The 13,766-nt window shown below is 43.2% G+C and overlaps 1 protein-coding gene across 1 annotated transcript in view; it reads left to right on the plus strand.

The window, feature by feature from the left end:
* GXYLT2 (glucoside xylosyltransferase 2) overlaps nt 1-2,269 on the plus strand; it is a 40,665-nt gene extending 38,396 nt beyond the window's left edge. Inside the window, exon 7 of the mRNA XM_088459762.1 lies at nt 1,181-2,269. Within this exon, the coding sequence (XP_088315888.1) occupies nt 1,181-1,363 (183 nt within the window). The 3' untranslated portion in view covers nt 1,364-2,269. The remainder of the gene's footprint in view (nt 1-1,180) is intronic.
* Nucleotides 2,270-13,766: the final 11,497 nt, after the last annotated feature.

Below are 13,766 nucleotides of genomic sequence, written 5' to 3' on the forward strand. Positions count from 1 at the left end.
TGCAGTCCGTTCATGAAATGCACTTTGCAGATCCAGGAGCTCGACCAGTTTTATGTGTGTTACGACAAAACCAGCGTATCCACTAGCAGATAGTGGAACGACAGTACGTTTACAACATTGTAATCGTACAATCGTTCCTCTTCCCCTGCAGTGCAGGCACCCTACCTCATCCCTGAACATGGTCAGTCTGTCGTTTTCGACATTTTCATGCCCGATTAATGAGCGATTGCATGATTATTTCGTAATCGTGCAATCGCTCATTAATATCTGCTAGTGGATACGCGGCTTAAGTTTGCAAGGCTGGCTACCTATTGATGCACAGCTATTTAGCTAATTCTTTTGAAAAAGTACAGATGACATAATTAAGGTTATTATCATTAAGGGAGACCACCTTGGAATTTACAACAGAAAGGTATGTATTGCCCCTAGCACAAAGTGTCCATGATCTGTTCCTCACATTAACAATTGGTAATACAAAAGCATTATTTGTCCTAGCAGTCAGTTGACAAACGTTTGATATACTCTCATCCCCTGGTGGATGCTGGCAGTGCAGTATGTATGCCACTTTGTGCAAGCATCAACACTCAATGAAGGATTGTGAGAAAACTTGACTGAGACCATTACAGAAGGCTCCTAACATGGCATACCTCCCAGCATTTGAGCACTCAAAATTGGTACATAATAAGCCCCACCCGATCGGCCATTTTTTTTAGATGAAACTACACCCTTTTCAATATCTGCAAATTGGGACTGCCCTGCTAAAATTCAGTCACTTTTGAGGTATGACATGGAGTATGAACTAGAAGAGAGTGCACTATCATAATTAAGAGAAACTACACTGTGATAGCTTAAGACACAGCGCCACCTGGTTAACCTCCCATGAACTGTAGATGACACCTTGTCACAGATTTGTTCAGCTGCTACAAATAGAGAAAAAACATTTTTGTACAAGGTTTAAAATATATTTTCCACCTCAGAATGAATTATAATAAAATATAATATGGTGTAATGTTTTATAAATACCCTCCTGTACTTATTAAGAGTTTATTAAAGGATGAAAGAAGAATTAGTTAAGTTGCATTAATAAATGTATGTAAACCTCAGGAGATCTTCATCATTTGCTAAATATACTGTGTTATTTTGCTCCTAATACATATTTTTTTTTTCTTTACCTGTGCAGTATCCATTTGATGGAAATATATTTCAGTCTATGTATTACCCACTCCAGACCAAATTCCTGGAAAGTGTCCACACGTTATGTGGCAGAATTCCACAGGTTTTCCTCAAACAGATCGAGCAGACAATGAAGAGGTTGTACGAGAGGCGAGTGATTATCCACGGCGGATCACGTGTCAGAATCTGAGACTATTCCACGTCAGTGGGGACCTTCCCATGGCAGTTACTGAGTGGAAGGCATCGTTCCTTGGATGTTCTCTCAAATATGTTCTTTGTGGACAAAGTTTTTTTTTAATTTTGTATGGGTGAACAGTGGAGTGGAAAGCTATGCAATAACGAAAGGCGCCAGTTTGTATTGCAGTAACCTGAAATTCTATATAAACATTTATAAAGCGACCCAGGAGAGTATCCTTGAATACTGTCAAACTATGGGGGGTTGGTACTGTGCGCTGCTGGGCATACCAAAAATAAAAGACAATCTGTGAAACAGAATTATACATTATGAATATAAATTCCGTTTTTAGGGAATGTATCACTTTTTAATACTTTTTTTTTTTTTTTTTCCGTTATATATTTTGATTCTTATTGTGTACGGTAAAGCTGTGGTATTCCCATAATTGGGAGTGCTGCTGTTCTTCATTTAGGATTCTGGGTCCAGTCTCTCCAATATCAGGCAATGAACAGTTCATAAGAGCTGCCGTGATCTCTGGCGACAACCAAAAAGGTGGAATGCTTCCAAATTGTCACCGAGGCCGATGATTGCTTTAACAGCTCCTTTTTAATAAAACAATCAGTGCTGGATTTTAAGTCGCTATGATAATACATACCACCCAATTTTTCCAGATAACAGTGCGTGTGGCCAACTGGGTTGTGGGGGTGGCCTAATGGACTGGGAGAGTGGTTGGATTCGGCACGACTGCTGGGGGTCATAAGCCTGGCAATTTTTTTTTTTTTTATGTTTTTCTTTGTTCGGGATTGTTTGGAGGTTTTATGAATGCTACTGTTTTACATGATCACAGAAGCTTCAAGATGAAAACTTGAGGTGATTTGTGGAACAAACAGGTTTGTAAGGGGTGTATTTACTAAGCTGTGTTAGGCGATAAAGTGAACAGTGATAAGGTACCAGCCAATCAGCTCCTAACTGCCATGTCACAGGATGTTTTTGAAAAATGACAGGAGCTGATTGGCTGGTACCTTATCACCGTTCACTTTATCTCCTAACACAGCTTAGTAAATAGACCCCTTAAGGTGTAAAGCACAAAAAAACCAACCACTTTTTAGTTTTGCTTTAAAAGGACTGATGCAAATGTCTTGTAGGCTGCTACAGAATTTTGGTTGGGTTTGGACCATGTTCTGGAATAGTTCTTTTAGAGCTTTAACTGTTCCCTTTTTAAGAATTCATAAAAATTATTCTAGAATACAATTTACGCTTAAGTGCTGGGATCACATCTGCAGGCTTGTTTTAAATGTCAGTGCTTGGAAACGTGCTCCTCTCTCGGCCTTACCAACTTTCAACAGTTGATTTTTAGCGATCCGACAAAACAGTGCATTGGGATTAAATCCCTACCATGATGACAAAAAAAGTGTGGCTGTTACAACAGTACTGGCCATCATATCCACTTCTTCACAGCGTGCAGTAATTGATAGTGCTGTGACTACTGCAGGAAATCCAATACTTTCTCACTTAACCGGCGTTGTGTAATGCCGATGAACTGCGTTGTCCTGAAGGGATGGTAGATTAAGATGTTTGTTGCCAAACAGGTTGTGATTTAGTGCGCATGCAGTCAAGAGTCTGGTATTGATCCACAGGGAGTTGGCACATGCCGCTGAGATGCCTACTAGAGCTGTTCTGTGAATGTAATAGAATAATGCAGCAAGTAAACACTACATGGGGTTCGTATCCAGCATGTTACAAAGTAATGTAGCTGGTTGATATGGAAACTGTTTATAAACAGTGACAAAATTCTGGATTTAGGTATAGTTCAGGGATGCGATCTATTGGGGTGTCCTCCTGCTCTTTACATTTGGTAGTTGAGGCCCTAAACCACTTCCCCTCCCCCTCCCCCTTAACATTTCAATATTGATCATAATTAACCAGGTGTCTTGCGGGCAGTCAGTGGTGTCTGGCCGAATTGGACATCCCAGAATGGGAAACAATGTGGCATCAATCACTAGGCGGTTTATTTACTAAGCAGTGTTAGGAGACAGAGTGAAAAGTGATAAAAAAGTGATAAGGTGTCAGCCAATCAGCTCCCAACTGTCATTTTTCAAACACAGCCTGTGAGATGGCAGTTGGGAGCTGATTGGCTGGCACCTTATCACTTACTTATCACTTTTCACTCTGTCTCCTAACACTGCTTAGTAAATAGACCCCTAGATGCTTAAATACACTCCTGTATTGCCTTATCTGGCCAAGTACACCTGCTGCTGCTAAGTGCCTGGGCCAATCGTGATCTCTACTGCAATGAGGTTAGAAAGTTCAATAATAAATGTGTTTTTTGTTTTCAAGTGCATTTTGTTTCTGTTCAGTTGTTCTATAAAAGTTTAAAATGATTTAATGGCATATTTAATTATGGGGTCTATTTACTAAGCCTTGGATGGACATAAAGTACCAGCCAGTCAGCTCCTAACTGCAATGTCAGGCTGTGTTTGAAAAATGACAGTTAGGAGCTGATTGGTTGACACTTTATCTCCCTTCAAGGCTTAGTAAATAAACCCCTACGTTTGTGCAACTTGTATCGCTGCATAAATGTGGGAAAGCTGCTTATGTTGTAATCTATATAATAGTCGTAGATGGTCTGTCCTGAGACAGACATCCGCAGTAGGCGGAGTCCCCAACAGCTTCCCTGCCACGGCGTGGGACAGAGTGAAGGGGGCAAAGCCAGGAACCAGGCCAAAAGATGTTGCAGCCAGGGTAAGGGGGAGGGGATAAGGAGAGACCCCTCGACTGGATCCATTTATGCTAGCATAAAATATTAGCCATAGAGGTCAATTCTGTTAGCCGCAAGGTTCTGTAGCACTCGTCACGTTAAAGGGAATTGTGATATGGCTCGTTATGTAGTAGTAAGCAGATTGGCTTTGGAATGCCATTCTGAGCTCTCTGCTCTGTACAATACAAACCTCCCCTCTTACTTGCACCTAACCTGTTGAGGGTTGTGAGCCTGTATAACCGACAGCCATATTTTGCAACCTCCAAAGAGGTCTTAAAGAAGAGATAATGATTTGTAGAAGAAAAATTAGAGCATTCAATGAATGAGACATACCGCCCAACTGTCTCACCCAAGGGACCCAGATCAAATGAGCAATGCCCTGCCTAAAAAAGGACAGTTGGTATGTACTATATGTCATATAACATAAGGAGTAGGCATTGTTGCAAAATTGCTTAGGAAACAGGTTGCATCACTCGGAAGTATGAGAAGTGATTAACTTGCAATCTGCTAATTAGTAGAACATTTTATACAGATTGTTGGACTCACACACAGTCACTTGACCAGTGATGTAGCAGCTGACATAACTGGCATGTTTTGCTTTGCAATTTGAGCCTTTTGTTGTTTTATCAGCACTCACCACTGCTGGAAAGGGTAGAGAAGTTCTTTTACTATGTGCCTTATACATGAAAATTACATTTTGGGACTCTGGTTGTCCTGAGAGAGGTCTCAGTAGGGTAAGTTGTAACATTCAGAAATGTACAGTTAGGAGTGGTCTCCTTTTTAGCTATATTTTTATATTGTATTTTTACATTTAATGGCCTTTTAAATGAGTACAGTCACAATTAATGTTTAGGTTTTTACATAATGATTCATTTTGGTAACTTTAATAATACAAAGTGTCTGTGGCTACAAACGATTACTTGCTATTGGCATGTTTTCTGTGCTTTTCTGTTGCCTTGTTTTTGTTATCTTTGTAATTCATTATACTGGAACTATAAAAAATACTTCTCGTGGCTTCCTGAGGTAACGCTGCACTAATTGCTTATGTCTCCCAGGGAGATAACCATGATTGAAATACATAGCCTTAGTTAAAGACTTATGGGCCTGACCGATGCAGCACATTGCTTGCTGATGCATTGTGGATACGGCCTGTTCAGTATTGTGTACTTCACGTGTACCTGTCACCTCACCACATTGGAGGCTGCCATTTTGTGGGCTGTCCCAATATTAATGAGAAAGCAGCCTAATCGGTTCCCTAGTGAAATAATGAATCGATAGGCTGTATTTTCACAAAATATCTACCTCTGCTGTGTGTAGGTCGTGACCACACATTAAGGGCCTGTTGCAGAGGGGGATCTGCGCCAGTTTGCATAACATGGCTCTACGCACGCCCAGTGGTTGCACCCAAATGCTTCTATGGAGTACGCAATTCTGTCACTTTTGCCCTCCTGCGATTGGCGACGTGGAATGGATGGGGCGTGTTCACATATGCCGAGCACAGTATAGGCGTGTCTATGCAAATATGGCTCATACAGAACAGTAGTTATGCCTGCTCATAGCATATGCGCACATCTTTTGCACCTGCTACAGGGCAGGTACTTACATGCTGATGATGACTGTGTAAACCAGGCGCATACGCTTCCGATGCATGCCATTTTTCCGTGTTTTGGGTATTATTAAGCATAATTTGGTCCCATTTTGCCGCCATCTCTGCACCAGGCCCTAAATGTTTCTTATCTGTGTTGTTTTATATTTCAACCATTTGTATTTTTAAAACATCTCATCTGTGTAACACATGGACGATAATAAAAAATGTTGAACAATTTACATTATTGTCATGTTATTTATTGTATTTTTTTCTTTCTCTCTCATTATATGGGTTTGTACACGCCAGGTAACCTCGGAAAGATTCACGGTATACATTTACTAGGTACATTTATTATTAAATCATAACATCTGTGCCAGAGCCTTTGCTGTGCACACTCCAGCTTCCAGTATATCACTGGCAAGATGGCGGCGTGGAGGAAGGGGACAATGTGGTGGGGTGACATGCAGACACTGGCTCTGATCGGAGTCTGTCTCCGCAGTGTGTTAGAAGAAGTTCCTGGTTCAGGGTCTGGCCAAGCTACTGCACACAGCCGTTGCGGATCCCTCGCCCAGCTACTATGGGCTAACGCCATCTAAAGGTAGAGTTAGCTGTAAATTCAACATTTTAACAGCCCCCGTAGAAACTTATGGGGGGCTGCTTTGGCGGTCCAAAAGGGGGGAGGGGTGTGAACTTGCACTGCTTGTCCTGGCCTATGGTCATCTGGCAATTCTGCCGCTGAGGTGCCAGCCCCAAAATTGTTCAGAGCTAGCTTCTTCTTCCTCAGTCCCTGGTATTTAAGTGGGACTTTAAGGACTGGTGCATCTCTGCTGATCCGTGTCGTTTATGAGTGGGTGAAAGTTGTAAGAGACGGCACTTTCTGCCACCGGGATCTATTTATCAGATGGCTAAAGGTGCCCATACATCTGCGACGGATCGTCGCGATGCAGGGATGCGATCGAAAATTTCCGATCGATGTTCAGCGATCCGTTGCCGGATCGCTGACATTTTATATGTTAAATGTCCCCGATTTGATGATTGCGATAATTTTGTGATCGCGATCATCAAAATCCAAATCGTCAAAATCCCCCACACATCTGCAATCGATTGTGGCAATCTGCAATTTGCAACCAATTGTGTTTAAAAATCTGCAATGTATGGGCTTCACAGATCGCAGATTGCAACCAAAAAGTGATTGGAATTGTTAAATCAGATTGTCCAACATGTTGGATATCACAGATGGATTGGGGCTGTAGATTGCTAGTGTCTGGATATGATCAGCAGATTTGCAGACCGTCACTACTAAAATGATGGAGCCTTTCAAGATTGGCAGATCTGTGTTTGCTGCAATCGATCTGCAAATCACTGAAAAACATCTGTAATGTATGGGCTCAGATTGCTAGATTGAGAAATCCTAAAATCGGGCAATAAATCTTCAAATTGTTCAATTGTTTTCAGGTTGCTGATGTATGGGGACCTTTAGTTTTTGGGACTGGTATTGAGGCTCTCTGGGCTGGTGTGGCTGGACTGTTTCGTGGCATCATAATGTACACTTTTTTAGTTTGTTTTTTATATATGTAGCACTTCATACACTTTTAATTATAACCTCTTATGTAAGACTTCACACATAGGAGTTTCTTTATATTTCTTTAACTACAGTTTCACTTGTAATCTCACACTAGTGTGATGCCATGGGGCGGTTCTGCTGGGTTGGCCTGGGGGGTCCCATGCCCTGTACTTATTCCATAGGAGTGTTAGGCACCTGCCTGATAGAGGTCACCTGGATGCCAATAATTATGGCCATTATTATGCTAAGAACCTCTTTGATGCAATTTAGCAGAATATTTATTAGGTTTAGCATTGTTAGGGGTAAATTTACTAAAGTGAGAGCTTTAGAAGTGAGTTTTAGAAGTGATGTTGCCAATAGCAACCAATCAGATTCTACTTAACATTTAACTAGCACCTTCTAAAAGATAATAGCTAGAATCTGATTGGTTGCTATGTGCAACATCACTTCTAAAACTCACTTCTAAAAATTTACCCCTTAGTGTGCACTTGCATTTTTTTTTTCTCTTTGCTTGCAGCACTACAAGTCTCAGCAGGTAGCACCTCACATTGTGCTTAGAGTGTGCAATCTAGGGCCCCTTCCCTATACATTTTAAGACTTGTTGCAAATGATTATGGTGCTCCAGCCAATCAACTCCCAACTGTCATCTGTTTGACATATGACAGTTGGAAGCTGATTGGCTGGAGCATCATTTATCATACACAACAAGTTTTTAAAACTGGAGGTAAAAGTTACCTTTTTAACTTAAAATATTTTATTTTTTTTACCATTTTTATCTCCGTTTATTAATACTTTTACATTGTTTACTCACCATGACATTTGCATTCAGTTTAATTTCCACTACTGTTCTCTAATTTATCACCACAGGCCCCTCCAGTTGATCACCACAGGCCCCTCCAGTTGATCACCACAGGCCCCTCCAGTTGATCACCACAGGCCCCTCCAGTTGATCACCACAGGCCAGATTTATCAAGCGGCCGAGTGGTAAGTGTGTATAGCTTACCAACCAACCACTTGGACAACGGATCGGTCTGCTGACTGATCCGTCATGTCCGTGTGTACCCACCATAAAATGTCAGGTACAGACTGAATCTACGCTAATCTCAACCCTGCAAATCTTATATTTTACAATTTGTTAAGTATACAATGCACTCTCTGGGCTCGATCCAATTAGGTGCGAGTTGCAAGTAGCGAGTTTGTTTCTTTAAACTTGCACACTTCGCCACGAAGCGCGCTCCCGAGAAATCTCCAATCCAATTAAAAATGCCTATTCGCACTACTCGCACTGGAGGCGTGCGAATCGACTGCCAAATGAGATTTGCGAGAAATGCATGAAAATGTGGGGAGACCATCCTGGACCCCCCAAAATGGATAATTTCGTTAGCAGGACTGTATAGAAGGCTGTTTGTGGCTATTAGGAAGTTATTGTAGGTTTTGAAATAGTGTCAAATAGCTGTTTTGTGCTTTTTAAAAAAAAAAATGCAAGAAAATGATAAAAAAACTAACTTTTCGTTTAATCTCAAACAAATTAAACGAAAAATGCAAAAAAAAGTTGGAAAAAGTGTGATTCTGGGGTACTTTGAGGTCACATTGAAATTTTTTTAAAAAAATATATAAAAATAATTATCTTACAACTAAAAAAATATTATAATTAACTTTGGGGTGCCTAAACTAACGAAAAAGTTGATTTTGGGTAATTTGAGGAAATCCCCCCCCCCCCCCCCCAAAAAAATGACATGTCATTTTTGAAATAGTTAGGCATTTAGAAGTTTTAAATTAGCTTAACTAGTCATTAGGGGGGGTGTCCAAGAGGTTCAGCATAGGGTCCCCACATTTTAACCTTAAAATAAAGATTTTCCTTTCCATCTCTCACCCTCAGGGAGGTGCGAGTGGAAAGTTGTGAATTCAGTCTGACTGATCACTGCGAGTTGCTAATTGGATTGCAAAATGAATTACCTATGCGAAAATAGCAACTCGCACTTAGCACCCAATTGGATTAACCCCTCCGACTCTGAATAATTCAGGGGGTGCAAGGCTGGGATTGCCATACTGGAACCCTGAGGGCTCTTTAGGAGCGCAGCCATAATTGGGTCCCAGGATCTGGTCACTCTGCCTCTGGAGCCCAAATTCAGCCAGAGGAGGTGATCCGTGTACCCCAACAGAGCCCTGTAGGTGGGAGATGTGGAGATAACATCCCTCTTTCTACCTCTGTCCACAGTAACAATGTGAAAAAGCTTCTACAGCTGAGTTCACGTAGACAGTGCATGCATTCAACTGGATTGGTTTAAATCATTAGGTTACTCCCTGCTGTGCTGTGTGTTAGAACTGAATAGGAGAATCTCTGACAGTCAAGGGCCATCCCCAGGGCATCACACGAAAAAGGTGATAGTGAAGTGTAAAGAAAAGATGTGTAAGGATAAATCAATAAGTGTTAATGAAATTAGAAAGAATTAAAATGACAAATAATATACAAACAGAGAAGTGATAAAAGTATTCTATGTGAATTAAGTGGTGACGCCATGAGAAAGTTCCAGTCAGAACACCCCGGGCAGGGGCGCCGAGAGGGGGGGGAGCGGGTACAGATTACCCGGGCTTCCTGAGGGGCCCGGCAGGGGCCTGGGTCCGGCGCCGCCCCCCCCTCACAGCAGCCCAGCACACAGTGTGTGCTGAGCTGCATTTGGAGACTGCTTGTGGCTGCTGAGCAGCAGCCACAGCAGTCTCCTATGCCTGTGCAGGGGAGCGATCACACTGATCGTGCCGTCCCTGGCTTTGCGCTGGGCTGAGGGGGCTCAGAGCACCCCCCCTCCCCAGCGCCGCTGCTAATCTTTTTCCTCTCGGCAAGGGGGCGTGGCCATGCCTCCCCTATTAGGCCATGCCCCCTATTAACCGGGGCCCACCACGGCTCTTGGCGGGCCTGCCCCCGGGGGCCCCACTCCCAAACGTTCACCCCAAAATAATTATTGCTACATAATGGTAGCACCCACTCTGGGTCACATAATTACAATTGGTGTACTGCATGATAACAGTACATATATAAGCTGAGAGCTAACTTACCTTGGAGGTACCCCAAAAAACCTCCACATGGCGGGTAAAGGGCGGGGTTTACACTGAACACAGAAAAAAGAGATTTGCCCCCAGCACACTGCAGCAAAAACAATACTTAAATCCTACATGATAATAGAGATTTAGAGGTATTAGTTACATACATTTGCAAATATAGAATAAGCGCCAGGCCAATCATCAAGGCTCCTCTATACTGGCGTCCCTAACATTAAGGTCCAAGAAGCAAGGCACCCCAAAAAAATTCCAGTCAAGGGCCATCCCCAGGACATCACACGTATGAGCTATACCACCAAGGTAAGTTAGCTCTCAGCTTATATATGTACTGTTATCATGCAGTACACCAATTTGTAATTATATGACCCAGAGTGGGTGCTACCATTATGTAGCAATAATTATTTTGGGGTGAGCATTTGGGAGTGGGGCCCCTAGGGGTGTTCTGACTGGACCTTCTCATGGCGTCACCACTTAATTCACATAGAATACTTTTATCACTTCTCTATTTGTTTGTATATTATTTGTAATTTTAATTCTTTCTAATTTCATTAACACTTATTGATTTATCCTTACACATCTTTTCTTTACACTTCACTATCACCTTTTTCGTGTGATGCCCTGGGGATGGCCCTTGACTGGAATTTTTTTGGGGTGCCTTGCTTCTCGGACATGAACCCCTTAATGTTAGGGACGCCAGTAAAGAGGAGCCTTGACGATTGGCCTGGCGCTTATTCATATATTTGCAAATGTATGTAACTAATACCTCTAAATCTCTATTATCATGTAGGATTTAAGTATTGTTTTTGCTGCAGTGTGCTGGGGGGCAAATCTCTTTTTTTCTGTGTTCAGTTCACCCTTTACAAGCACCTGTGTTATGCAATTAGCTGATTTGAGCAACTACCATATTTTTTTGAAGCTCTGACAGCCCTGTCGTGTATCCTCTAAACATCTGCATGCTGTGATATTCCTAGTAGAATGGTTACCAAACACAGTTCTCAAGGCACTCTGCTAGGCCAGGTTTTAAGGATATCCATGCTTGAGCACAGGACTAGGGGCATTTCTAAAATGGGTGCAGGGCACACGGGGCCCCTGGGTCCAGGGGGGGGGGGCACATTAAGCTGCACACCCTGCACCCATAGTTTTTAATACTTACCACGTCAGCGCCGGTATCAGTGATGTCAAAATCTCCTGGAAAATTTCTACTGCAGCCATTTTCCCGGCGTTTCGCGCATGTGCAGTAGGGAAAACACCTGGAAAATGGCGCCACGGCCGTGACCTGCGCATGCACTGTAAACTCTGGGCACACTCTAGTGCCCAGATTCTTCCGGTGTGGCGCTAAACTCCGTGTGCAGCTGCTGGAGAGAGAGGAAGGGGCCCCTCCTCTCTTGAAACGCCCCTGCGCAGGTGGCTTAATTAGTAGCTGTGTCAGTTTCATTTAACCATCCGTGCTCAAGCATGGATATCCTTAAATCTGGACTGTTAAAGTGCTTTGAAGACTGAGTTTATGAACCACTGGCCTAGTACCTTCAACTAGGAATAATTGTCTTTTAAAAAACAAACAAAAAAAAAACACATATTGGAGCAAATAAATATCTTCCTACTTCCAAAGACGCCTGCATCTGCTTATATCCTGTGACTTCTTCCTCTGGGTGTCTGAGGTTGAGCCCAATATCTCCCAAATCCAGCCTTCTGTCCTATTCCAAGCATAGCATTGGTCCATAGTAGCAGCTGGTGGGGAATTAGCCTTCACCATCCAGTAGATGTTGCAGCAGCTGAACATTACATACCAAAAGTAAGCAGATCTAAGAACATGCTAATTACAAGAGAGCAAAATGTTTATCTGATAGCGTTCATCATTAGCCGCAATAGTGATTTGTTTGTGGAATGAGATTATCCAACTAATTCAAAGGGTAGCACATTTAGGAATAAAGACTATCCCAGGTGTAGATATATATAATGGCAGTACACCCACATTTATTAGTGTTTCTAATCTAAATATCCCCCGTATTTATGAAAAGGATCTGTGGGGACAGCTCTTGTGAGAACACACCATCCCTGCGCAGATCGTGGCAGTGAAATGATGGCTCTAGCTGTCACTGGTTTCCTTTTATGATAGTGCGTATGTGCACCAGTGCCAGTTTAAAAAAAAAAAAAAAAACTACACGGATGATGGAGGCTGCAGGAGAGGGATCTCAAGATCCCTGTCCTGCAAGTATGCCTCCATAGACACAAAACAGTTAACACCATCTAGGGGGGTGTAGGTCACGCTGGGTGACACCCAAACAGCAAAGCTGTTCTGTTATTTTGATGTCACCTCCTCAGATGGTGTCACCGAGCGGTGAGCAGCTGTTATGGATGACCGAACCTCTCCCCCATGTGTCCGGAGAGACGCCCATGAGCATTACAACCATGTTGTGAAACTGGCGCTGACTTTTTTCTGTCAGCAAAGTAACTATCGACATTACATATTTATCCCCAATACATACCCCCATATCCATAATTTACAGATTTAAACTCCAACGGGAATCTGATTTCCAAATGGAAAGAACAATATGTAATGCAAAGTGATGGCCATGACTTAACACATCATTCATTAGCAGTATGACTTTGTTGTACCAGTGGGAGGGGACAATATGCAAACAACCAATGAGCTCTCAGTGGGAGGGGACAATATGCAAACAGCCAATCAGAAGCGGCTGGATAGTGTGCCATCACGTATTTTTATGCCAGGCTCACTGTACCTACAAAATGTACGCCTCCCAAAAGCATATCTCAGGTGGTTGCACCTCCGGGGGCGCGTTCCTCACTTTCATAATACATACTAGCATGCTGTATTGTTATTATTAGTATATCTAGGCTGTGCCAGCACATTACATTATGGTGGCATATTATTTTAAACTACATCCTTCAGCCATCTTCACAACAGCAATTAATACGGATGGTTTTAATGAGGCCCATATTGGCTATTATTATCAGAGCCGCCATCAGGGGGGGACTGCCGGTACTGCAGTACCGGGCCCGGACACTCGGGGGGCCCGCCCAGCGCCTGCTACATACTGCCAGCCAGTGCCACTACTACTAACCCCCTGGCCGCAAGTGCCACAGTGACAGGTCTGGCGGCATCCTCTACTATACATCTGCCGCCGCCGCCGCACATTAGTCACAGTTCAGTGACTTGTCACCTCACCCAGCCGGGCCCGGCAGCTAATGGCGTAACTATGGAGGGTGAAGGGGGTGCGGTTGCTATGGGGCCTTCCGGCCCAGTGATCGCACCCCCTGCACCTTCCTTATGCCGGGCGCCCGCTGAGATTGTGTTACCAGCGGACGCCCGGCTCCTACTCAAACCCCCGGCAGCAGCCGGAGGACGGAGCTCACTCCGTCTTCCGGGTCCCGCAGTGCACTATGGGAGTGACGTCATGACGTCACTCCCATAGTGCCGAGGAGCGGGCGA

Source organism: Taudactylus pleione, unplaced genomic scaffold, assembly GCF_031769625.1.
Source record: "Taudactylus pleione unplaced genomic scaffold, aTauple2 ptg000934l, whole genome shotgun sequence".
Lineage (NCBI taxonomy): Eukaryota > Metazoa > Chordata > Amphibia > Anura > Myobatrachidae > Taudactylus > Taudactylus pleione.